This window comes from Canis lupus, chromosome 18, assembly GCF_003254725.2.
Source record: "Canis lupus dingo isolate Sandy chromosome 18, ASM325472v2, whole genome shotgun sequence".
In the NCBI taxonomy this organism is placed as follows: domain Eukaryota; kingdom Metazoa; phylum Chordata; class Mammalia; order Carnivora; family Canidae; genus Canis; species Canis lupus.
The window spans coordinates 33,309,187-33,334,637 of NC_064260.1; the positions used below are offsets into that span (position 1 = coordinate 33,309,187).

Sequence of the window (25,451 nt, forward strand, 5' to 3'; positions counted from 1 at the left end):
TTCATAATTAGACAAAGAAGTGAGCTAGTGGAAAAGAGAACTCAGTAATTTTCGAAGTTAAGAAATTTGCTGTTTTCCCAACAGAATTTAAAATTCTGGTGTCCGGTGTCTCAGAAGGCTGTGTCTAAAGGTTACTGGTTTAAACAAATAATATAGTATCTTTGTGATTTTCAATTTTAAGGGGAAGCATCTGATAACACATGACATTCACATTAAAAGTCCAACTTATATATGGGGCCGAAAGAAAGTACCATTCTTCTTATGTACAGATTATTTTATTGTAAAAATGTAGCAGTTACAAATCAGTCTGTTGTAAAATCAATGCTATATTAGCATGAATGTAATTCCAGGTTTTAAAAAAATCTGATCAATTCCAGGCAGGAATAAGCATTAAGCTATGATGTCACTGAAGTTATTTTCAAAAGACATCAATGCATTAAATGTGTTTTTCCCATATGGAACTGAGAAAAATTTAAATTTCTGGGTAGATCATCTTTTCTTCTTACATAATTACAGCCACACTTTTATTTAATAAGGCCATGAGATGATATATATAAACATACTAATTTCACCAAGACTTTATCTTATCAAATAAAATCATATTTCTGCCAGAAACTTTCATTCTAGTCATTTTAAGTGAATAATCCAACCCACCGCCAAAAGCAAATACATTTTCTTTTATATCATTGTTAAGCCCTACCCTTACTTCCCCCTAGGGAAATAGCATTAAAAGCCACTGCTACATTACTTGCGATAGAAACCTGGCTTATTTTAAAGGCGTAAGCTTGCATCTGCGCACCTAGCACAGGAGAATCTTCTATCCAGCGAAGGGTGGGTACGTGTGCGAACACCACGCTTTGCTTCACAGGTGGAGAGCAACCTGGGGCACGACTCTCACAGATTGGCTTTTTCCCTGGCAGCCAGGTGAGACCCATGCTGCATAAAGGTGTGAATCGCGTTCTGTTTTAAAAGAACAAGACCAGCAGGTTAATTAACTCGCTCAGCAGCAACAACTTGGTATTTATCTTAGCTTTAATTTGTGCTCGAATGAAAATAATAACCAGTGAGAATTGTATTTACTTCCACGACCTTATGTGGGCCAGAGCTGAAGTGAAGCGTATGTGCTTTGCGGGTGAGTTCTTTGCCTATCAAATGAGTATCCGAACAGCTTAAAAAAAATCTAATAGTTGTCCCTGAGAAGAATCCTCATAACAGGAAACCAAACCATCTGATCCATTCTGATTCAGGACACCCTCTTCCACGGCCAGGCTGCTCTGGGCTCACCTTAGGTTTCTCAGCATTGTATTTGTCCAAAAGAGCCTGAATGCGGGCCCCGTAGTCAGGGTGGACATCACTGAAGTTCTTGACCTGAAACCAGATGAAAAGAATGTAAATATGACCTTAGACTCCTACGAGGCCAGTCCCCAGTGTGTGTTTCCCAGTGTTTACCCTGAAGGTAGAGCAACACGGTGCTTAACACCACTAAATAAGATTTGGGGGGTCCGGGGGAAAACCCTGGCACATACTGGCTGAGCAACCTTGGATAAGCCATCCCTCTGAGCTTCAGTGTCCACTCCCCATAAAATGAGCAAAATAATTAAACCTACCTCATAGAATACTGCAAGAAAAACAGGAGGGGAGCGGCACTGACAGCATGTTAACGAGCTGACCTCAGAGAGGCCCAACAAGTCATGATGATTTGTTTTTTTTTTTTTTTTAGTCATGATGATTTGTATGAAGAGATGGGCCCAGGCACTGCCTGAATTTAAAGTGACGTATATATACAAAGACACTGGCACCTGCTGGGCAACCCCACATACTTCAAGCAGGAATTCCTGACCGTGGGCTGGTCCGAGGCAGACAGCAGGAGGGGGGCATCGTGAACCCACACAAAGCCTTACAGCTCCAGCACCAGCAAGACAAGGATGCCAAGGGTTCAAGCCCAGTTCTGCGACCTACACAGTCTCAGTCGTTCTTACCGGTCAGATAAGACCTGCCCTCACCTACGTCACAGAGCAACTGTCCAGCTATGTGCTGCAAACGGCAATTTAAAAGTTTATTTTTCATACACGCATTTGTGAAAGACATAGGACTTTGCCTACAGAGAAAGCACCCGGCCTGCTGGTACTTGTCTCCAGGCCTTTGAACACATCCCAGAGAGCTGCTGGCCCAGCTGCCCCTTTGAACAGAGAAGCAGCAACCAAGAGACAAGGAAACTGTGGGGTTGCCTCAATTTCCAAGAAGCTAACTCCTGTGGCAGGCCCCAAAACTGCCAAGTGAGAAGCCTCCACGTAGCACAGTGAGCTGCCATTAGAAATACTCTGGCACCTCAGCTCAGTTCAGCCTGAGTTTGGAAGAAGCTCAGTTCTCCCCAGACAGCGTGCAAGTTTCTAGTTGCTTCTGAAGGAGGGTTAGGTCTCATGACACAAGTGGTTAGACAGGCTTCCCAAGACAAAAATGCAAATCTGTATTTCTTATCTTCTAAAGTCAAAGCAAAATTGTGGCAGGAGACACCTCTTATATTGGACATGACTCTGGCACAGAACTTGGCTGCAGTCAATGAAGAGCATAGGACAAAATTCTCCCTGAATTCAATTCACTTATTATATACACTGGCCAAGGAGCTAAAGGATTCATAGGTATAGGCCACATTCACTCGAGATACAACATGCAAAGAAAAGAATTGGAGGTGGGTTGGGGATTAGTACGATTTTTTTTTAAGTCTGATTAGATTCACGTAGAACACAAGGGACTTTTGTTAAAAAGAACACACTTCTTTTTAAACCAGCTGTGCTCTCTTCTCCGGCCAGCAGATGTCACCGTCAGCTTACGAAGTATCACTCACCGCTTTCTTCTGGATGAAAAGTTGTGCGTCCTTCAGATGGCCAGCAATGTTCTCGCACAGGCGTTTCCTCTCCTCTTCACCAAGTACCTTCAAATAGAAGGTCCGCACCTGCTCAGGGAAAATGCACGGTGCAGAGAGTCAAATAACCAGTCCGTCATGAACAAAATTCACCCAACCTGCCCACTTTTGAAATGAGAAAGTGAGACTTCTCAATGGTGTGAGACTGAAAAAGTTTTTGAATTTAAGAATAATTTAAAATTGTAGTGAAAACTCTCATTTGTGTGGTGTTCCTCGCTTTTTTTTTTTTTTTTTTTTTTTTTTTAAGCAAGACAGGAAGAATTTGGTTGATAATAGCTCATAACTGCATCTTAGTAATGTCCCATCTAGTCAGGGCTTGCATGTCTCTTATAAACAAAAGACACAGTATAGCCTACAGTTAAGAATCCCACCCACCTTCTACTGACCAGTCCAGAGTGGGCAAGCTGTCATCAGATGGAAACTTAGCATAATACAATCTTTGTTCAATTCACCTAGAACCATGGAGGAAAAACCCCTAATTCATTAATCTATACTCTTAGTTTTTCAGAAGCCAAGCTTTCCTGGAAAAGACACATGTTAATAGTGATACTTTATGTGATTACCTCCAAAATGACTACTAACAGATTAAAATGAAAAATAGGGGCAGCCTGGGTGGCTCAGGGGTTTAACGCTGCCTTCAGCCTGGGGCGTGATCCGGAGACCCGGGATCGAGTCCCACGTCGGGCTCCCTGCATGGAGCCTGCTTCTCCCTCTGCCTCTCTCTCTATCTCTCATGAATAAATAAATAAAATCTTTATTTAAAAAAAATGAAAAATAGGAGCTAAGTAGTAAAGTATGAGTCCTAAGGGCTTTGCTCACTTCTGAAATCAACCATTTCTAAGTAACAGCTATGATTTTATTCTAACATTTCACTCCTTCCTTCATTCAGTCAATACTTATTTATGAAGTACCTATAATGTACCAGACACTGTTCTATGTTGTTCTATTACTGTTTATAAAGTCCAACAATAACCAATTCTCCAAAGTATCAAACTCATAAAATGGCAAAATGTTCATGGCTCTTCTGTGTTATTAAATATCGAGACATAAAAATATTTAAATTTGAGCAAAGTTTATATTTGATACCAAAGTTTTAAAAAAAATCAGGTTTTGACATGAACACAATCCAATCACAGTACTGCATTATGGGGATTTTCTCAGATCTATCCCCCCAATTCACTAATTCTCTCTTCAGCTATATCTAACACACTGCTTCACCATCCACTGAGTCACTATGTCTGCTGAAATTTTATTTGAGAGATTGTACTTTTTGTTGCTAAAAACATATATCTGGTTCTTTCTTAAATCAGTTTTTTTTTGTTTTCCCATATCCTATTTTTATCTTGTAGATCATATTCCTTTCCCTATCTCCTCAAATATGATATATATGCTTATTTTAAAGCCCTTTGAGATTATTCTATCACATACACAACTCTTCCATCAAGTGCATGTGCAATTTCTCGGGGCACTGGATTGTATTGTAATTTTTCCCCGGGACTCATCTCCAACAGGAGTTATCTTCTGCAGAACCACCACCTGTGTACAAATTGTGAAGGTGTCTTTTTCACCATCTCTGCAAAGGCCTAGAAGGGTTCACTGACTCATTGTTTCTCAGTTCAGGACTTTGATGTGATTCAAAGTGTAGAAGAATGCAGAGATCTCACTTGAGAGGAGAAGAGCACAGGAAAGGGACTCCCAATTTCTCAGGAAATCTAGAGCCCACATGCTGGCAAGCTGCATGCAGCCTCAGTCTGGTACATAGTTTTTCCCACAAAGTACTGGTTCCTGGCTCTCATCATTATGTCATTATGTCAAGAGCCCAGTTCTAGCTCTCTACAACACATGGAGCCTGCAGCCTAAACTCCTAGCCCCCTTGGAGTCATAAAATCAAAGTAAGATATAAATAGGGTCTGGTTTCCCACCATGATATATATACCTTCAATGTTCACCAAGATATTTAATTTTGTTAGCTCAACTATTAAAAAAATATTTTAATCTAGCATGTCTGTGTATGACAAATAGAAGTAAGGCCTCCTACATCCCATCGATCTATCTACCATCAAACTAAAAAGAAATTGGTCCTGCAATTTCAGCAGTGTGCTGGAGCCTACTTACTCATGAGAGCACTGTCATCTTTTTAAGAATTTTGTGCATTGTTAAACATGGCTGTTATTAAAAACTCAATTATATAAATTTACAATTAAATTATATTGCAAACAAAAATAATAAACCTTTCAAAATGTATGATTTCCCAATTATTACATATTTGTGTTATTTGTGTCTACTCTATCTCACGGTAGAAATTATTACATAATAGTGTAATACTGAACATCACGTCCCAGTGCCACAGATTCAGTCACACCATGTTGCTAGCTTGATATCAGCTCTAGGGAACATTTTCATCAAGAAAACTGACAAACAGGGATCCCTGGGTGGCGCAGCGGTTTAGGGCCTGCCTTTGGCCCAGGGCGCGATCCTGGGGACCCGGGATCGAATCCCACGTCGGGCTCCCAGTGCATGGAGCCTGCTTCTCCCTCTGCCTGTGTCTCTGCCTCTCTCTCTCTCTCTGTGTGACTATCATAAATAAATAAAAATTAAAAAAAAAAAAAAAGAAAACTGACAAACACTATAGGGCACCTGGACGGCTCATTGGTTAAGCAGCTGCCTTTGGCTCAGGTCATGATCTCAAGGGTCCTGGGATTGAGCCCTGCATCAGGCTCTGCACTAGCCAAGGAATGGTGTGCTCTTCCCTCTCCTTCTGCCCCTTCTCCCATTTATACATGCACTTTCTCTCTCTCTCTCTCAGATAAATAAAATCTTAAAAAAAAAAAAATTGACAAACACTATAAACCAGGACTTTTCCTTTCTGCACATAACTGTTAGTATTTATCAACACACCTCTCAATAAAACCCATATAAAATATTTGCTCTCCTGCAGATCTGGTTAATCTAGCTCCAAGAGGTTAAAAAAAAAAAAAAACCACACAGACACACACAAAGATAAACAGCACTCCTATCTCAGTGTGTGGACAAGATGATTGCAATATAAACAGCATGGAACCCTTACCCATCTGAGCCTCGCTTCAGCAGTCACGCTGCTCAGACAAAAGGCAGGTGGGGCTTGGAAGTCAAACTAAAGAAGTCTCCAGGGTGCTCTTATCTGCATATCCTTGCACCTGGCTAGCAACCACCATCTGTACATACAGCTCAGCTGCTCACTACACGGGGGGCATGGACCCACACATGGGCTGGCCATTCAATTTTATTAGCCAGATAAAGAGTCTGAATGGCTTTATCAGCTCCAACACTCTAACCATAGACCTTTGATAGCAGGACCAAATTCCTTTTAAAGGAAACGTGATATTTTTACTAGTATATACAAATAGAATGATTTTTTATTTAAGTGTAACAGCCCAACAGTAAAGGGTACCAGCCACAGGCATGAAGTTCAATGATTTTTCAGGGAACACACGACGCAATCACCACCCAGGTCATGAAAGAACATCATTCACACCTCTGACATCTCCCCACCAGAGTCCCTCCTCCTCGTCATTATCCCCTTTTTCTCCAACTGCCTCCCCAAAGGCAATTCTTTTGACGTCTAATATTTAAATGTGTTTTGCCAAATGTGCTTATCCAACTCTAGTTGAACATCTGGGTAACATGAGCAGCTTCTGGTGCTCATATGTACACATTTCTATTAGGTTCCTACACAGCAGTGTCCTTTACTAGGGCCAGAAGACACGCACGTGTTTAGCTTTAATGGATACTGATACACAGTTCTCCAAAACAGCTGAACTAACTTACACTCACAGGAGAGTTGTTTCTTTTTCTCTCAACACTTGGTATGGCCAGTCGTTTTCACTCTAGCTACTCTGGTGCAAATACAGTGCTACCTCTTTGGGGTTTTACTGTGCACATCCCTGGTGACTACGGAGATGGACCCCCTTTCTGTATGTTTTACAGTCATTTAGATCTCTTTTGTGAAGGACCCGTTCAGGTTTTTGCCCAGCTTCTACTCCTTCGTCCTTCTCACTGCTCTGTAGATCTTCACATATTCTGGACATGAGTTTTAGATGAACTTCAAATATATTCTCTCACTCTATAAGCCATGCATTATCTAAATTAATTTTTGCAGAGGTAGTTAATACCAGAATTGGCCTCATGCAGGCAAAATTCTTTGAGAGGCAGGGATCACATTGTAATATACTTGGTATCACCCACATCACCAAGAATAATGAGGTTACTACAAAAGGATTTTAGAAGATGTTTAATTTCATCTAAATATGGTTTACACCCTACTATAATTTTTTATATACACGTACTTACATATACATATGTGTGCCTTTCAAATAATATATTTGTAGTGAATTAATTCATGTATTTAAATATCTTTTACTTGGAACCCACATTTATAAATTGAGAAACTAGAATATAGTTCTTATTCTAATTTAAAAAGTTTAACACCAACTCCCTGAACAGAACTCCAGGACAACTAGACTTTTTAATTTCATTCTTCTCTTTGTGTGAGGTATAAGCTATACTTAATTAATGAGAAGGCTGCTCTTCAAAGTCAAAAGGTCTCTTTCAGTGCGTCCACTGAGAGAACAGCACTCAGCAGCCACACGTGATTGGAAAGAGGGTGGGCACTTGACCCAGGGCAATTAACTACAAGCTGGCCAAAGGTCAATGATGCGGCCTAGAGTGAAAAGATCAAATCAATTTGACTCCCTCTCTCTAGAATCTGATATAGAATGTGTGTCAAAAGGGTCCAAAAAAAAGTAATAGGTGGAGAAAGAAGCCATAGAGTTAGGCCACCATCATAGCAAAGCCACAGCAATGTTAAAACAGAGGCTAAGAGATAATGAGGAGAAACTCAGGGAGACATGTCAAGGATAAGCAATCAGTACTGAAAAATAGAAGCCAACAAGTGGAAAGCAGTGGAGTCATGTGAACAGTGTGTCCTACAGTAGAAACACCCACGCTCTCACTACTGAGGCTCCAAGGGCTACTGGGAATCCTGTTCTAGTCCCTTAAATCTGTCTGCCTACCTTCTTAAATGTAATTATACTTAACCTTTATTTGCCTGCTTCTTACATTTCTATGCGTCACTGCTTCCCCAATGGCCCCCACCCATAATCCCTTCAATAAAAATTGGGGGAACTGAAATGAGTCTCCATACCTTGTACTGAAAAAGCACAGTAACACAACTCTTCAACTCCATCTAATAAAGGGTCTGACTTATGATTAGAGATGTCTTTCATGAATTCAATTTAAGATATATTAGACACTTTAAGGTGGGGGGAGTTGGGGGTGCCTGGGTGGCTCAGTTGGTTAAGCGTCTGCCTCTTGATTTTGGCTCAGGTCATGATCTCAGGGTTGTGAGATCCGGCCCTTCATTGGGCTCTATGCTCAGCATCAGCCTGCCTGGGATCCTTTCTCTCCATCTCTCTCTGCTCCTTGCCTCGTTCACGTGTGCTCTTTCTCTAAATAAATAAAATCTTGAAAAAAATAAAGAGGGGGACATATAGACATTGACAAGGAAACTGATCAAATGACTCCCACAGAAGCCCAAGAAGCCATTACCTGAGTGACATTATCTTCATTGGCACTGTTGAAGCGCTGCACATCTGGCGAACATTGGCTGCTATGCTCTAGGACACAACGCTGTTGTTCAGGAGCACTAAAGCTATTGGGGTAGTAATTTGGAGCACCACCTTCAAAAGAAAACCATACAGATTCACTTAGGGAGATGAAAAATGAAGTAAATCTACAGTCAATGTAATAAGATATAATTCAAGTGGTAACTATAGATCATGTATATACACACACATATATAATACATATGTATGCCTTGTACATATTAATGTCTCCTATTTAGCTATAGGCAGGACCTCAGCTTCTTAAAGAATAATGCCACCTTCCAAATGTTCTCATGGGCAGTCTCACTCTGAGTTTTAATAAAGAAATCTCAAGTTTTCTTGAATACTTCAAGTGATCTGATCTTTAAACTCTTCTCTCTCTATATATGCTTATATATATATGTGTATGTTTGATCTGGCCTCCAGAGAAAAGGAGACCCAAAGATACACTGCAAATTTAAGAGTTTCATTTGGGCTTGGGCTCAATTCCAACACTGAATCACAGAATTCTTGGGAGCAACTGAAAGTTCTAGCCCTGCTCCTTTAATCTACAGACACATAACTGAGCCCTGACATGTTAACTGCCTGCTGCAAGATCACATGATAGTTACTAGTAGAACTGGGATCTGGGATCTGTTTTGTGTCTTCCATCCATCCAGCGCAGACTATATTCGTATTACAAAACTCTACTTCACTATTCCTTCAAGGTTTTTAAGATTCTCGGAGAATCTTCTTTTCATTGACTATGACTTTACACAATTCTAGCTTCACTTTTACTTCCCTCTACAGATAAATAAAAAAGGATTGTTTTTTAGGTTGATATTTCTAGGATATCAGCACTTACAGAAAAAAATGACAACTGCATTCAAAACATATTTTCTGACTTCTGGAATAAATTAAAAGGCTTTTTTTTTTTTTTCATTTTGGCATATTTATTTTCCTAACCGCTTCAGCTGATGTTGGCTGAAGGCTGAATTACCTGAGCACATGCTGCCTAAGCAGGAGTGGCCTAGAAACATATTAAGTGTTTTGAATAAACCAGTCTGAGGTTGGAATTTTAACCAGCTCACTGCCAGAGTAAATTATGCGGACTGGATAATCTAGAGGTACCTGTACATCACACCAATCAAGGTTACCAAGGACATATAGGAAGGAGGAGGACACCATACTATTATGGAGCCCAATTATTAGCCCTTGGGATTCATTCTAGGTCAGCCTCATCTATATCTAAGGCAAAGTGCTCCAACAATCAGTCACCACAGTGGTCTTCTGCACTAAGAATTAGCTCTTTGAAATGTGCCTATTTGAGGACTTCTAAAATGCTATCTCCAAATGAGTTCTGACCTTTACTCAAAGTGGGAGTTGTCTTCAAGTCATTGACTACTGGGAACAATTAAGCTTTCATGAAACTTAAAGAGCACAACCCAAATGCTTGGCTTTTAAAAGTAGGCAAAGGGTGTGTCAAAATATATCCTTAAGTAGTTTTTTCACACATGTGCCACTATAATGGTAAACAAGAATGATAAACATGAAGCAGGTGCTTAATAAAGAAGTTCCAGAACATACATGAGCCTCTCTCTGATAAAGCCAGTCTCAATAACAAAAGGACTGACAAATATGAAAGGAAAAAATAACTTTAGAATAAAAATGCAGAAGACAGACACAGGAAATATTACTTTGGGCAATGGCACACCCCATTAGCTCTATAAACCTCAGAGAGCATAAGGATTGCAACACCTAATATAATCAGCTGGTGAGCAAGTAAACTCATTAAATACAAAAAGAAGGCTTAGTCATAATGGTAACAAATGCAAGGCACAAAATTATATAAACAAAATAACCTTAAGTCTGTATAAAATAGTCCCAGAAAAAACTGGCAAAAAATACAGCAAAATGCAACAGTTGTGGCCTGTGAGTGTTGGGGCTGTAAGTAGTTTTTCTTCTCCCTCCTCTTCCTTCTCTTCTATTTTCCAAATTTTCTTTAGGGCACATGTGTTATTTGTATCAGAGAAAAATAAACTTTTTTTTTGAATATAGACATCGATGGCTATAAATATAAATCATCAGTAAAATTTCTGAAGGGATTAATGTGCAGCCTATTACTAAGACAAGTGTGTCCTAAATAGAAAAAGAAATTAAGATCTGTATTAAACTAAGGAGACTTAGAAGGAAAAAAATTAAACATTCTCTAATTTGAACAAGCAATCAAAAATAGAGGCTATTTGTACATGGCACCAAAAATAATAGTTCAAAGAAAAAAATCATAAATTTGGTAAATGAGCTCCAAATAACAAAATGCAGTAGAGCCTCATCTCATCAGTTGATTTACATGGATTCAACTACATTCATTTAGTAAAAAATAAAAAAAGTGAAGGCGAATCCCTTGATTTACTGTCTCCCTTATTCTAACCTGCCCCAGTCCATCTAAAACTCCAGCCACATGTTCCTCCATGACCCCAACAAAGGGCAATGAAAAACAAGAAACATGAACTCTTGGCTTTTGCACTTCCAAGAGTCTAAGTCCTCATGATTTAAGAGTGATTTAAGGAGCTGCCCACTTTGTGAAGAGTCTTTAAAACCTAACCCCTAAGTTGAATGCTACTCTACGACAGCCAGTGTAAAAGATCTTTCTCCCCCATCCTTCCTTATCAGATGGGCAGCAAGTCAAATCTGAGATGGGAACTCTCAATAAAACATCAAAGAGATAAAGGCATAAAGGGTCTTCAGGCAGTTTAAACCTTCTTTGCTTCAGAGAGCAGAAGGTCCCCTGGGAACTCTTCAAGAGCAGGAGACTGACAACCACTGGCCTGGTATGACATCCTCTGTCCTCTTGCCCAGCAGTACCCTCTAGCCTCCCTGGGGGAGCGGAATGTCTGAGACCTACCCTGATTGTCGAGCATGCACATGGGGCCATCCCGTTGGTAGTTGGCCACTCGAGCCCGGAAAGGACAGTTCACAGGTATCTGAAGATAGTTGGGTCCCAGGCGGTGGCGGTGAGTGTCAGGATAGGCAAAAAGACGACCCTACAAGTTATAAATTAAAAAGGCACTGAGTGTGCCGTCACACACAAAACACAAGTCTATAAACTTTATTCTAAAATTTCAAGCACAAAGCACTGTGTTTACCACCAAACCCTGCCCATTCCCCCCACCCCACCCCAGCCAAAAGAGCAAAGTTCCTTCTCTCATGAAATGAGTTGTCCCTAACCCAACAGTCCTTAATCTTCTGCGTCATACAGCCAAACAACCACAAATCTTCACACCTGTTCTAGATAAGAACTCCCTTTTCCCCCTCAAATAACAAGTTACTGCTGTCTCATATTGCTTCCTACTCTCAAGGATGTATCACATTGTAAAATACGTTTGTTAGAACCCAACTAACTGGAATCTACGTCCTGTTCACTGTGATCCGGCTTACCGCTTTGGATAACACTCTAAAGTTCATCAACATGATCTGGTCGAAAGGTAACTGAGACCACTGTTCATTACCACACGACTACTGCCACCTCCAGATGCTCATTAGCACCCATCAGAGCAATTTCGAAGTCCCCCCTATCTGGCTCTCCACTTCTAGCTTGTCCTCCGCCATCATCGTCCTACGCACTCCTGCCAAAAGAATCAGCCCCAGGCCCCACGCAGATCACATCACTATCTGCTCAAAATACTTTAGGGATGCCTGGGTGGCTCAGTGGTTAAGCATCTGCCTTGGGCTCAGGGCACGATCCTGGAGTCTCAGGATCGAGTCCCACATCAGGCTTCCCCGTAGGCAGCCTGCTTCGTCCTCTCCCTATGTCTCTGTGTCTCTCATGAATAAATAAATAAAATCTTTAAAACAAAAAACTTTAAAACTTTAAACTTTAAACTTTTTTAAAACTTTAAACTTTAAACCAGTTTCCTCACTGGTCTCCAAATGGCTAACTAAGCACAGCTGTCCTTCCCTGCTGGATGGCTCCTCACACGCCCCCGTGGCATTAGAACTCACAGCAAACTGAGCTTGAGAAGTTGTAGAAAGATTGGGCAGAATCTTGACTGTACCTACTAAATAAAGCCCTTTTACTTTTTAAACACACTTCACAAAACAAAACAAAAAAAACAAGAAGATATCACATTAAGTTTAAAATATGTTTGCCATACCCAAAATTAATACTGACAGAAATTATAAGATTCATTCATACAATTCAATTCACTAATAGAATTGCATGATTTCAGTTATCATCTTTCCTCAGGACTTTTTTCCCAAAAGTTTCAATGGAATGTCTTTAACATTTGCTATTTGTTGTTGCAGAGAACACGGATTTGACTTGTGGTCCTTTTCCCTGGGCCTAGGCCTCTATCCAATGCTTCACTGCTCTTCTAACTGTATGACGCAGTGTTGTTAGCTGTCTCTATGTCTCACCATGGACCCACAGTTAACCTGGATTAGGAAAAGAATTTGGATGGTATTTGTTCTTTAACCTGTTCCCGCAATACCAGGGAACAAGTTCATGCCTTGGCAAATCCCAGTAACCTCCTTCACATGGTTCAGCTCCCTTCCCACCCCAAGGGAAGGTTGGGTGCCCAGAGTCCCAGGGCTTGGCTTCCTTTACTCCTTTCAACACAAGCACTTCTACTTGTGCTCTATGATCTGTTTGGCTTTCCTTCTTTAGTCCCTAACCTCCAGTTCTCTCTTGTTCTGTGTGTCACCAACTGGATGGGTTCTACTTGATAGAATGGTTCTACATTTCTCAAAACTGAAGAAACCTTCTTTTCCTAAAAGGGACAATTGTACAGACCTCTACTCAAGCACTGAAGTCCCTCCCTGACAGATGCTCAGTGTACCCCCACCTTATTCCTTCTACTTTAAGAAGTGGCTGTTTACAGTTTAAATATACTCAACATGGTCCATCATACCTATATTCAGGTCTCTCTCCTGCCCCATTTTATCTCTATTGAAAACTGAAATCCTAGCCATTCTTCAAAAGCCATCTCAAACACTACCTCATTCTTAAAAGCTTGTCATTATCCTCCTAATAAGATTTCTCCTGATTCAAATGGCAATCTGCCTTATATTCTAGTTATCTTGTGTTCTTCTGTTACAGCAGCCAGAGTAATCTATTATACACACAGGGGTGTTCAATTTATATTAGTTAAGCGGCCCCTGGGTGGCTCAGTCAGTTAAGCATCCAACTCTTGATTCCAGTTCAGGTCACAATCTCAAGGTTGTGAGACTGAGCCCCACATCGGCCCCATGCTGGGTGTAGAGCCTGCTTAAGATTCTTTCTCTCCCTTACCCTCTGCCCCTACTCACTTGCATTTGGGTGATCTCTCTCTCTCTCTCTCTTAAATAAATAAATAAGTTAAATTGAACTAAAAGCTAATGAAAAACTTATTTTCTATAAAAGTCTTAAATGTTCCCAATGTCAAAGCAAAAATGCTATTAAAAAAAAAAAAAAAACAGAATCGTAGCTTGTCTCCATAGGGAGTCCAACGCTTACATAAGAAGGAGCCGTGGTCCGATCTAGCATAATAATCTTTAACCTTTGTTTCGAGGTCAGAGTCCAAAAACACAAGAGATTGATTTATTCAATAATTATTAAGCCAATTCTTTGCCTACTGATTTCTGGTCCAAAAAAAGTATTTTTCACTCTTTCTACTCCTGAAAGAGCCTAGTGGAGTGATGAAAAAATAGTGACTGTGTAGGAACATGACTGAAACAAATGGTTAGACTGACCTGCTGCTTTCAATCACTGGTGACATACGTTCAGCTCATAAAAAGCATCTCCAGTCTCTTTTTACAGATGGAAAAATTCAAGCATCACCATGGGAGGGGAAATGAATCAAGTTATACTGGCCAATTAACAATATTCCCTCCCATCAATGACAGACTGAACAAAGAGTGCTTTACTCTACAAATACCGGAGGCATTTCTGATGTCACTTCTTTTAAATTAAGAGACTAAATGTCAAAGTCTTAACATACTATGAAATCCTCTTTATACTGTAATTTTATAATGTCAGGATGCTTAGGTAGACCCGCAAGATTAATTAAATTTAAGTGGTGTTCTAGTTAATTCTTTTTATAAAGGTCATGCCAAATTACAGCACGTGTATGTGTGTGTGTGCACAGGCACGCACGCATTCGCCTGTGTCCACTCCTGCACTCCTGCCTCAGAACATCTCAATCCACCAGGTTTACCTGAAGCATTTTGTCAGGGCTGGGCTCAATGCCAGGTGGCATGTTGCTTGGGTCAAATGCCATCTGTTCAACCTCAGCGAAGTAATTAACTGGATTCCGGTTTAAGACCAGTTTACCAACTGGGATAAGAGGGTAGTCTTGGTGAGGCCAAATCTAAAAATAAATGTCATATTCACAATTATCAGACAACCAACTAAAGGAAATTAAAGCACTCATTAAAAATGACAGATTTGGGGGCACCTGCATGGCTCAACCAGTTCAGCATCTGCCTTCATCTCAGGTTATGATCCTTGGATCCTGGGATAGAGCCCCGGGCTCCCCATTCAGTGGGGAGCCTCCTTTTCCTCCCTCTGCCCTTCCCACCTTGCTTGTGCTTGCTCAAATAAATAAATAAAATATTTTTAAAAATACTACCTTTCTAATATAGTGAAGCCATATAATATAATGAAATACCAACTTTCTAATACAATATAATGATAATAAGTGAAAATAATTTGTTAATCCAGTAAAGTGAAAAAGAACTTCAGGTAGTACACCGGTTGAATCTTTCACAACACTAAACAGTAAATACTGACATCTTCCCTGGGCAAAATGGACATTAGCTTTGCAAGATCTGTTCCCTGCTAATAATGATATATCAAGCCACTTCAAGGAACTCAATGAACTTAGCAAACGCGAACTAGAAGTGAGATGCACAGGCCAGGAAAATCCAAAGCGGCCCTACTGCATTTTGTACAGGACTTCTCTATCGTTATGAATACTTGACTGGAATTTGTCAAATTAGGTACAAAGAGACTTAAAAAAGAAAATTTGGTTGCTAAGGGACTTACCTTGGTAAGATCAAATGGATTGAATGGAAAAGTTTCTGCCTGACTAAAAGTCATGACTTGGATATAAAATGTCCAGGAGGGGTAGTTGCCTGTGGCAATGGCATTGAAAAGATCCCGGAGGCCGTAGTCAGGATCTTCATGAGAAAGTCTTGCTGCGTCTTCAACAGAAAGGTTTTTGATGCCCTGGTCAGTCTACAGAATGAGAGAAAGCAGCTCAAACTGAAATGCATTGGCAAAGTTACGGACCTTTAATCAGTTATGCACTGAAGGATGATGAGCAACACAACTCAAAGACTGGATTTTCCTTGTAACAATTCCACTGTTTAAATCTGATAGAGAGGAATTCATCAACAAGAAATTCTACTTGGTTATCTTGATTCTTTCAAATGTCCAGGGCATCTGTATATACATTTCATATTTATAATTTGTCCTATCTTTCCCTTTCTGTAGCCTATATTACTTGAAATTTTTTAATTGTTAACATATATTTTATTTTCAATTTCTCACCCATGTAAAGAATGCTGTACTACTGTCTTCAGAAAAGCGAAAAAAATTCGGAATAAAACATATATAACATCAAATGTACCATTTTAAAGTGTCCAATTTGGTGGATTTATTTTATTTTTTTATTTATTTTTTTTTTAGTGGATTTTTTTAGTCTTGAAAGTCTTGAAATAAAGTTGCCAGGTCATACAGTAACTCTACATCTAATTTCTTGAATAACTAAAAATGGTTCTTCAGAGTGGTTATTATTTGAAGTTTTAGAATTATGGTACTTTCCAAATCAGGAAAAAAAAGTCAAAAGGTATTTTTAAAATAGGCACATAATTATTTTTCTGCATAATTTTTCAGTTGTTTTGTAAGAGCTCAAATCAATTAATGAGATTGTGCTAGCTACCATACCTCCACTCCCATTCTCTTCCTTTTATTTTTTTTGAGAAGTCATAGAATCACAGTTCATACAGCTGAAAAGAACTTCAGTAGAGCTGCTCTGAACTACTTCTCTGACTATGAGCAGGCAAAATTCTTATTTTGACTTCCCAAGCAAGCCATTAACTAAGTTAGTCACTGCCACTAGCGCTCCTACTATCACACCCTATTGCCTTTCAACTGATTCTCACCTGTATCTTAATTCTGAAAGACCCTCACAAGCCAAGCATGGAAAAGACTGCCTCAGCAAAGTCAACTATGAAACTCTACCACAGAAATCTCAAGTCTTTCTATCCAGGGGCAAGATTTGAACCCTTCTCACTATCAGACCAGAAATACAGTCACCTTCCAGATTTAAAAATGGAGATCACCATCTGCAGATCACTGGAGAGCTAATACATTAAATTGTGCAATAATATTGCAATACTTTTCTGATTTTAACTGAATCCCTTGGGCTTAGGAAAGACTAATCATAGATCAGAATAATTCCAGACTGATACATCCAAATAGGTCTCAGGCTCCCCCAGGACTCTCTGCCAAACAGACCCATAAGCAATCCAATCCTTCCAGGATCAGGGACAGCTGCTATTATTATCCCAATTTTACAGTGACAAAGCTGGAGCACAGAGAACTTTTAATAAAGTGACCAAGTCACATTATTAAAGCCACCACCACGCGGGTCCCTCAGACACAGTCATTTAGCCTGTTCTTGGTGACACAACACTGCTCCCTTTGGCAGTTACAAGCCAATGAGGCAACTCTTGCTTAAAACTGTTCCTGGCCAAAGATTATACACCCAAGTTACAAGTATAAAGAGGGGAGATAGTTTTCCTGTTTGAGATACTTACATAAGTTGTTCAGATAAAGATTAAGACAAGACAGGAAAACAGGTCTTGGGTAGACACCACTAAGAAGGAGACTATATTTGTCCTGAGTCCACTTCTGGTATGCGCTTATTTTAGCAGTAGCATTTGGAAACATTTTCTTAGGCAACCAGAGGTGTTTTGTTTTTTTTTTTTTTTTTAAATATAACCTTCTAGAGTTCTCTGAGAATACTGCTTACTATAACAAATGCCAAGATCATAATAAGAGAGAGCCCTTTAAAACACTTCAGTTAATTAAAATGTTCTTAAGGCTTCCCCCAAAGTTAACTTGTTTGATATGATTATATGAAAATAAATGAAAAAAAAACAATTTTTATTTTCTTACATTTGTAATTGATTACTTTTTTTGCCTGTTCATAACATACTTTTGATAAACACTACTTAAACAAATGGATGGAGGAGTTAAAAAGTTATGAGAAATGCTTCTGTAAAGGTAGTCTCAGACATTGAAAGTCACGGTGAGATTGGAATTACAGACAGGAATGCCCCATTTCTGCCACAGCCCCCTCCCTGGACCACCAAAGATACCTATGCTCAGCAAGATGAGTCAGGGCTACAAAAGGCAAAGCCACAGAATACTTTACTGTTTGCTAAGGCTTGACTCTAAACCCCAACAAAGAAGTCTAGAAGCTAGACTAAACCTGGTAGAAATCTCCTTTCACATAGCCTGGAGGCCTATATATTATCTCCTTACATTTGAGCCCAAAACCAAACCTTAGGTCTTCCCTCTTCAGGAAGAATGGATATTCACCTGCCAGCACTAAAAACATTAAACCAGAGAACCAGCATTAAATGAGCATTTTCCCAAATATTTATGCATTGCTCCAGGGCTCAGAAGAAGAAAGCTTGACCACTGCCAGCAGCTGTGTACTCCTACCCTCTGGTCATATGGAAAGAGGAGACCAAAGAGAGCCCACAGAGCTCCCCTAACTGGGCAGTGTGCATTCACTTGGGCGGAGCCAAAAGAAGAGTCATGGTCCTAGTCAACTGGATCAGTCAACTCTCAGCCAACTCTCAGCCTTTGGAGTGGAGGTAGGGGAAAGGGGGGAGGAGCCTTGATCTTTGCCCAATCCTCATGAGAAGTAAAGAGATGTGGGTGATAGGAGCCTTGTACCCTCTGCCCCAAAGGCATTATGTACCTTATAATGGAATTTGCAATAAACCGCCTCTCCCGCTGCATTAACCAGCTTAAAAGTATGTGATCCATATCCATTCATGTGCCTGTGTCCATCTGGAATCCCTCGATCACTGAACAAGAAGGAAACCTAAGGAACAGAAAAATAATGCCTTAAATCTTTCCATTTCAATCAAAATATCCTAGATTTTTAAGATATTCCTAAGTTTCCAAAGAATCTCTTAATGACATGGAACACGCTAACCAAGTTCCCATAAAAAAGGTTATCATTAGTATCATTTATACAAAATAATAAGAATTTTAAAGCAGAATGATATGTAAATCATTAGCCTCATGGCTCAAAATTCAATAAGGAATAGCAAAAACAAATCTGAAAGGTAGCCTAACTTGTCATTCAAAATCAATTTTAACAGTAAATATGTTTGGCAACACTTTTCCCGTCTTTCCCTAATACAAAGAGCTCTACTTTGTACTAGAGACTTTAATCCTTAATATTGTTATATCAGTTGACAATGTTTCTAGCATCCCTTAAGGTCTATGAGTGGGGGAAGATTAATAAAATCAGTCATAACACTCTTCAGGGTCAAGAAATCTGAGCAAGCCTCCCAAAAAGAAAGTAGAAACCAAGTCCAATGAGATAGCCAAAACTGGAGAAACACATGATGAAGCAAAATTAACAGTTCTATTGCCGGTAAAGCATTATAATAGAATGGAAAAGAAGAGTTCCCACCTGGTGCAGAGACTCAGGGCGCAGGCTCCAGAAGTCCCAGACCATGTCCGGATCCTTCAGGTGTGTTTGAGGGTTTCTCTTTTGACTATGGATAAAGGACGGAAACTATAAACAGAAAAAGAGGGGGTAAAAATCCCAAAATTAAGTTTATAGGAATTGTCATCTTACATTATACATTGCCTATTGGTAGGCTTAGGGATTAAAACTCTGAACAAGATAATCCTAGAATTTTACAGTGCCAAACCCTAAAATGAAATTTACCCTCTATACACTTCCAGGACAAAGTGTTTCTTTGTACTGATCTTCCAGACTCTACAAGGAAAACTGGGCCAATTCCCACGAAGTCAGTGAATCTTGAAATGCCAAACTGAAGACCAACAGTAACTGTTATTTGATTTTATAAGAAGGATATTAAATACAGAAAAATGTGCTTAAAAAGGCAATCCAGCCAACCCAAATTCTTTTTTCTGCTTTTCTCAGGGCTTCTCCTCAAATGCCAGTCAATGTAAGGTGTTTGAAATCAATTTAAATCAAACATTTGTAGAGTGCAAGATACTTTATCACCTACCAATATGGCATCTCTGATGAAGAAAATGGGGGTGTTATTTCCAACAAGATCCCAATTACCATCCTCTGTGTAAAATTTCACTGCAAACCCACGAGGGTCACGAACTGTGTCAGCCGAGCCTGATTCTCCAGCTAGAAAATTCAAATGGGAAGAAAATTAAGCATAAGCCAAGAGTACTTGGCATCCAACAAACCTAACATCACAAAGAAACATTGGGATCTATCCTTTCCACTCTACTTCCTCAAAGGAAACTAGGTATTTAAGTACCTGGGTTATTATCTCTACCACCTACCAGCTAATTCAGTCCACAAATTAAACAACAGAATTAATTGCAAGTAATAAGAGAGTACATAACTGTAAAAGCTGAAAAGATTATCCATTTCACATAAGATAGCTTTGTCCAAACAGGTAATTAAATTTTTAATTAAGATAAAGGAAGAAAATAATTATAAAGATTAAGGTAGTAAATAAGGAGAATAAGTGAGTTGTCAAAATTATGAGACTAATATTAAGAAAATGAATGAAAATATAGATTCTTAAGAATCTAGAAACATAGACTAAAGGAGAAACAGAATTAATCCTGCATGGTGCTGTGTTGAGATGTAGCATGATAGATCTAGTTCGTACTAACACTACTGAAAAAAATCACTTCACCTCTGAAATAGAAATAACGCCACCTTGCAAAGTGAATCTACAGATGAGGTTATAGCTAATGTCTGTAAAGCGTCTGACCATGGATGGCACAGAGTTAATTCCCAAGAAAGGTCAGCTGTTGTGGTTGCTGAATAAATGCCCCCACTCCACATTTCCATCTGAGGCAAGCACTTGTAGGAAAGCTCTTTCCAAATTCACAGAATTGCAGTGGTGGCCTCTGCCTAAGTGTGATTTCCTAAGACCTCAGCAAACAATTAAAAGTAACTTCCTGCCTGTCTCAAAATATTTTTTCTACTGTAAAACCTGGCTATCATTTGGAGAAATGATTTATTCTATCTTCTAATAGGCTTTCCTTGAAATGTATGTGCAAATACCCCAAATAGGTTGGGGGATGGGGTAACTGGGTGATGGACATTAAGGAGGGCACATGATGTAATGAGCACTGGGTGTTGTATGCAACTGATGAATCACTGATCTGAAACGATACACTACATGTTAGTTCATTGAATTTAAATAAAATAAGATTAAAAATCAATCAATCAATAAAAATAAATGCCCCAAGTAAGATACAGGGTTGAGTTATGCAATGCCAGTCACGTAAACAGACGGACTTACCAACAGTGGAGAATCGAACTGCAATGGGGGTCCTCTTTCCAATATGCTCAAACACCTTTGCTTTGGAGTATTTGGTAATGTCATGTGTGACCTCGAAGTAGCCAAAAGCCCCTAATGAGAAAGACACAGAAGTCCTCACGCGTGAGACCATCGCAGACCACTGGGCCCTCAATGGGCATCTAGGTGACAAGAGAAACTGATAGGGTAGCACTGGCCTTTTGGGAGCTTCCAAGAGGACAGGAAAAAGGGGAGCTAGATGTCCAAACACAAAATGATGGGGTCAAAATGCAAAGCCCTCAGTGCTACACCATTCAATCTGGAGAAATAACCATCATTTAATTATGAATTCCCTCAGTGGATTTTTTTTTTCCCTTTCCCCCAAGAATGGAGACTTGCCACTTCTGCTAAAGGAGCTTCAACTCTGTGAGAAGTAATTTTTAACCCAGGTGTTATGAAACAATCCTTTTACAGCAAATAAACAAGGCTCTCACCTGCTCCTTTAGCGTGCACGACTCTCTCAGGGATTCTCTCCCGGTCAAAGTGAGCCATTTCATCAGTGAAAACCACATCCTGAACAAGAAGGGGCCCCCGAGGCCCTGCTGTCATCACATTAAGTTTGTCTCCTATTGGATTACCGCCCCCGGTGGTCAGGACATCAGGTTTCTGAGTGGATAAAACACAAAAGGACAAAGAGTGTGGAAGAGTCAGTATAATCAAACCGTTATTTACATTGTCAGAGGGCACACTGTTTTCCAATTTTTATACCCTCTGATCACTCTTTTTAAATTTCCTGTGTCCGAAGTGCTGAAATACTGCCAAGATATGCCACCGCCTGAAATTCAGAGTCCAGTCTCAGAAATCCTTGAAAAATCTCAACACCAACTGCTAAGAAATCTGCTCTGAAGAGCAGAAAGATGGCTAAATAAGCTGCCAACTTGCTCAGCCCTGCTCTAGATGCAGCCACTGGGCTCCACACAGGAAATCCCCAGAGAGGGAACCCCCCACCCAAAGGGATCCTATGTGCTTAACACACTGAATGTCCAAACTGATGGTGAGAAGATGGTCTCTGGAGAAGCCATGCTGCTTAAGGCTTTATTTGGAACTTGCAGATGCTTTCTGACTGATACAGATGTTCAAGGGAGTCATCCCATATGGCATGTTCATTTCTCTCAAGCAGCATATGCCAGCTCTTTGCATTTGCAACATCTCTTTCCAATTGCAAAACAAAAAAAACAAATAAACAACAACAACAAAAAAAAAACCCGAAAAAGTCAATAGCTTTTATTGTCACTGAAAATAGTTACTGGTAAAATGGATTATAGTATTAACTTTCTAAAGATGTCAAATGTCCCTGAAATGGGATAGGTTATTTTACTGTAACAAAGAATTAGTTTTTTAATCCACCAAATTCTCTAATATCAGCCTATCAGCTGTCCCTTCTCTAGGATGGGAGCAGCAACATTTTTAAATTAATGATCCTAAGCAGCCTTTCACATGATCTTGGCTCATTATCTTGGTCATACCCTCTACTCGTGACCAGGGACAACTGCCTCTCCAATGTCTTCCCCTGGCTACTGGGAAACCTAAGGGAGATGTGTGGGTGAAGCAAAGCTAAGATAGCTCCATTCTGGGAGAACAACTCAAAAAGGTCTAGTGATGAAAGTCTAACTTCACATGCCCAGAAAAGGATTATGCACGGAAGTTTCACAAACTTGGAACGGAGTGTTAACTCTTCCTCTCCAGGTACACCTGTTCTGAATATTAAAATAAAGTCAATACTTATCTCTTCTTCCCTAGAAGGGGATATTGATAGGAGGGGATCACTTTAAAAACTATAAAAATACCATGAGCTCTTTGGGAAAAGGCACTGAAAAGAGATCTTGGAATCTTCAGAATGAATAAATAAGATTCCTACACACAGTAGGAACCCCTCCCCCCACCCACTAGAGTTCTGTTCACATTGAAATGAGAAGAGGCCAACATGGAACCTCAGAGAAACCGTGAGTGCTGGCATCCCAGAGCCTGGGTCTGACTTAGAGCTCTGCCAATCAATATTACTTACTATTTCTGAATCTCAATTCTTCATCTGCAAAATAGACCAGAAACAACTATCTCTCAGAATTAATACGTGGCTTGGTCATCAAGACAGTGTGGTACTGGCACAAAAACAGACACATAGATCAATGGAACAGAATAGAGAATCCAGAAGTGGACCCTCAACTTTATGGTCAACTAATACTTGACAAAGGAGGAAAGACTATCCACTGGAAAAAAGACAGTCTCTTCAATAAATGGTGCTGGGAAAATTGGACATCCACATGCAGAAGAATGAAACTAGACCACTCTCTTTCACCATACACAAAGATAAACTCAAAATGGATGAAAGATCTAACTGTGAGACAAGAATCCATCAAAATCCTAGAGGAGAACACAGGCAACACCCTTTTTGAACTCGGCCACAGTAACCTCTTGCAAGATACATCCATGAAGGCAAGAGAAACAAAAGCAAAAATGAACTATTGGGACTTCATCAAGATAAGAAGCTTTTGCACAGCAAAAGAAACAGTCAACAAAACTAAAAGACAACCTCCAGAATGGGAGAAGATATTTGCAAATGACGTATCAGATAAAGGGCTAGTATCCAAGATCTATAAAGAACTTATGAAACTCAACAGCAAAGAAACAATCCAATCATGAAATGGGCAAAAGACATGAACAGAAATCTCACAGAGGAAGACACAGACATGGCCAACATGCACATGAGAAAATGCTCCACATCACTGGCCATCAGGGAAATATAAATCAAAACCACAATGAGATACCACCTCACACCAGTGAGAATGGGGAAAATTAACAAGACAGGAAACAGCAAATGTTGGAGAGATGTGGAGAAAGGGGAACCCTCTTACACTGTTGGTGGGAATGGGAACTGGTGCAGCCACTCTGGAATGCAGTGTGGAGGTTCCTTAAAGAGTTAAAACTAGATCTGCCCTACGACCCAGCAATTGCTCTGCTGGGGATTTACCCCAAAGATACAGATGCAGTGAAACGCCCGGACACCTGCACCCCAATGTTTATAGCAGCAATGTCCACAATAGCCAAACTGTGGAAGGAGCCTCGGTGTCAATGGATAAAGAAGATGTGGTTTACGTATACAATGGAATATTCCTCAGCCATTAGAAACGACAAATACCCACCATTTGCTTCGACGTGGATGGAACTGGAGGGTATTATGCTGAGTGAAGTAAGTCAATCGGAGAAGGACAAACATCATATGGTCTCATTCATTTGGGGAATATAAAAATAGTGAAAGGGAATAAAGGAGAAAGGAGAAAAATGAGTGGGAAATATCAGAGAGGGAGACAGAACATGAGAGACTCCTAACTCTGGGAAACGAACTAGGGGTGGTGGAAGGGGAGGGGGGCGGGGGGTGGGGGTGAATGGGTGACGGGCACTGAGGGGGGCACTTGACGGGATGAGCACTGGGTGTTATTCTGTATGTTGGTAAATTGAACACCAATAAAAAATAAATTTATTTTTAAAAAAAGGAGAAAATGAATCAGAATAAGGAAAGAGAAAATTGTAGAACTTCCCTTTTAGTTTAAACCTAAAACCTTGAGTTTCCATGTTGGCTGTCACTGGAATCACCGGAGGAGCTTTTTAATTCATAGACTTAGCTGGGTCATCCCCCTGGAGATTTCCAATACAATTAGTCTGGGTGAGGCCTGGGCATTGGGATTTTTTTGAGCTCCCCAGGTGATTCCTAAGTGAAGCCAGGATTAAGTGCAACTGACTTAAAGCTTTGGAATGATCCACAATTAGAATAAAAGAGTCTGAGCAAACAATCTGTCCACACCTTACCATGCCCTTTTTGAACATATAAACACAGCACTAGAGGAAATAAATAGATAGATAGATAGATAGATAGATAGATAGATAGATAGATAGATAGATAAGACATCGCATAAAGGAGAGAAGTAGGACACAGGATACCAAGAAGTTTGGGAGAAGGAAAGGTAAACAGGTCAGAGTGATCATTTACATCACTCAGGAAAGCAATAAAAGCATATCACATGCCCTCTCCGCACGACCAGGTCAGAGCGGTATGGTCAAGAATAAAAACCATGCCCAGAGAAGGCACATGCGCAGCAAGGTAGACGAAAATGGCTGGGTGGAGAACTAAAGAATGAAGTGGTCTCACCTCATGGGCCGGACTCCAGGAAAGTTGGGAGTGAGAATGCTGGAATTATGCCGTCATGGGGCCTCCCTCCCACCCAACACAAGAATGTCCTCCATTAGGTGAACCTGGCTTTCTACCTTACAAATGTAGCATCCGGCCTCTCCTCCTTGCTCTAACAGATCAACAG

General features: G+C 40.1%; 1 protein-coding gene across 1 annotated transcript in view; it reads right to left on the reverse strand.

Moving 5' to 3' along the window:
• Positions 1–253: 253 nt before the first annotated feature.
• Positions 254–25,451, reverse strand: part of CAT (catalase) — a 39,648-nt gene continuing 14,450 nt past the window's right edge. The window contains exons 2-13 of the mRNA XM_025452444.3: positions 21,576–21,747; positions 21,085–21,195; positions 19,816–19,946; positions 19,248–19,352; positions 18,522–18,647; positions 15,569–15,760; positions 14,739–14,891; positions 11,450–11,588; positions 8,510–8,640; positions 2,846–2,953; positions 1,285–1,368; positions 254–960 (exon numbers count right to left, since the gene is read on the reverse strand). Of these exons, the coding sequence (XP_025308229.1) occupies positions 895–960; positions 1,285–1,368; positions 2,846–2,953; positions 8,510–8,640; positions 11,450–11,588; positions 14,739–14,891; positions 15,569–15,760; positions 18,522–18,647; positions 19,248–19,352; positions 19,816–19,946; positions 21,085–21,195; positions 21,576–21,747 (1,518 nt within the window). The 3' untranslated portion in view covers positions 254–894. The remainder of the gene's footprint in view (positions 961–1,284; positions 1,369–2,845; positions 2,954–8,509; positions 8,641–11,449; positions 11,589–14,738; positions 14,892–15,568; positions 15,761–18,521; positions 18,648–19,247; positions 19,353–19,815; positions 19,947–21,084; positions 21,196–21,575; positions 21,748–25,451) is intronic.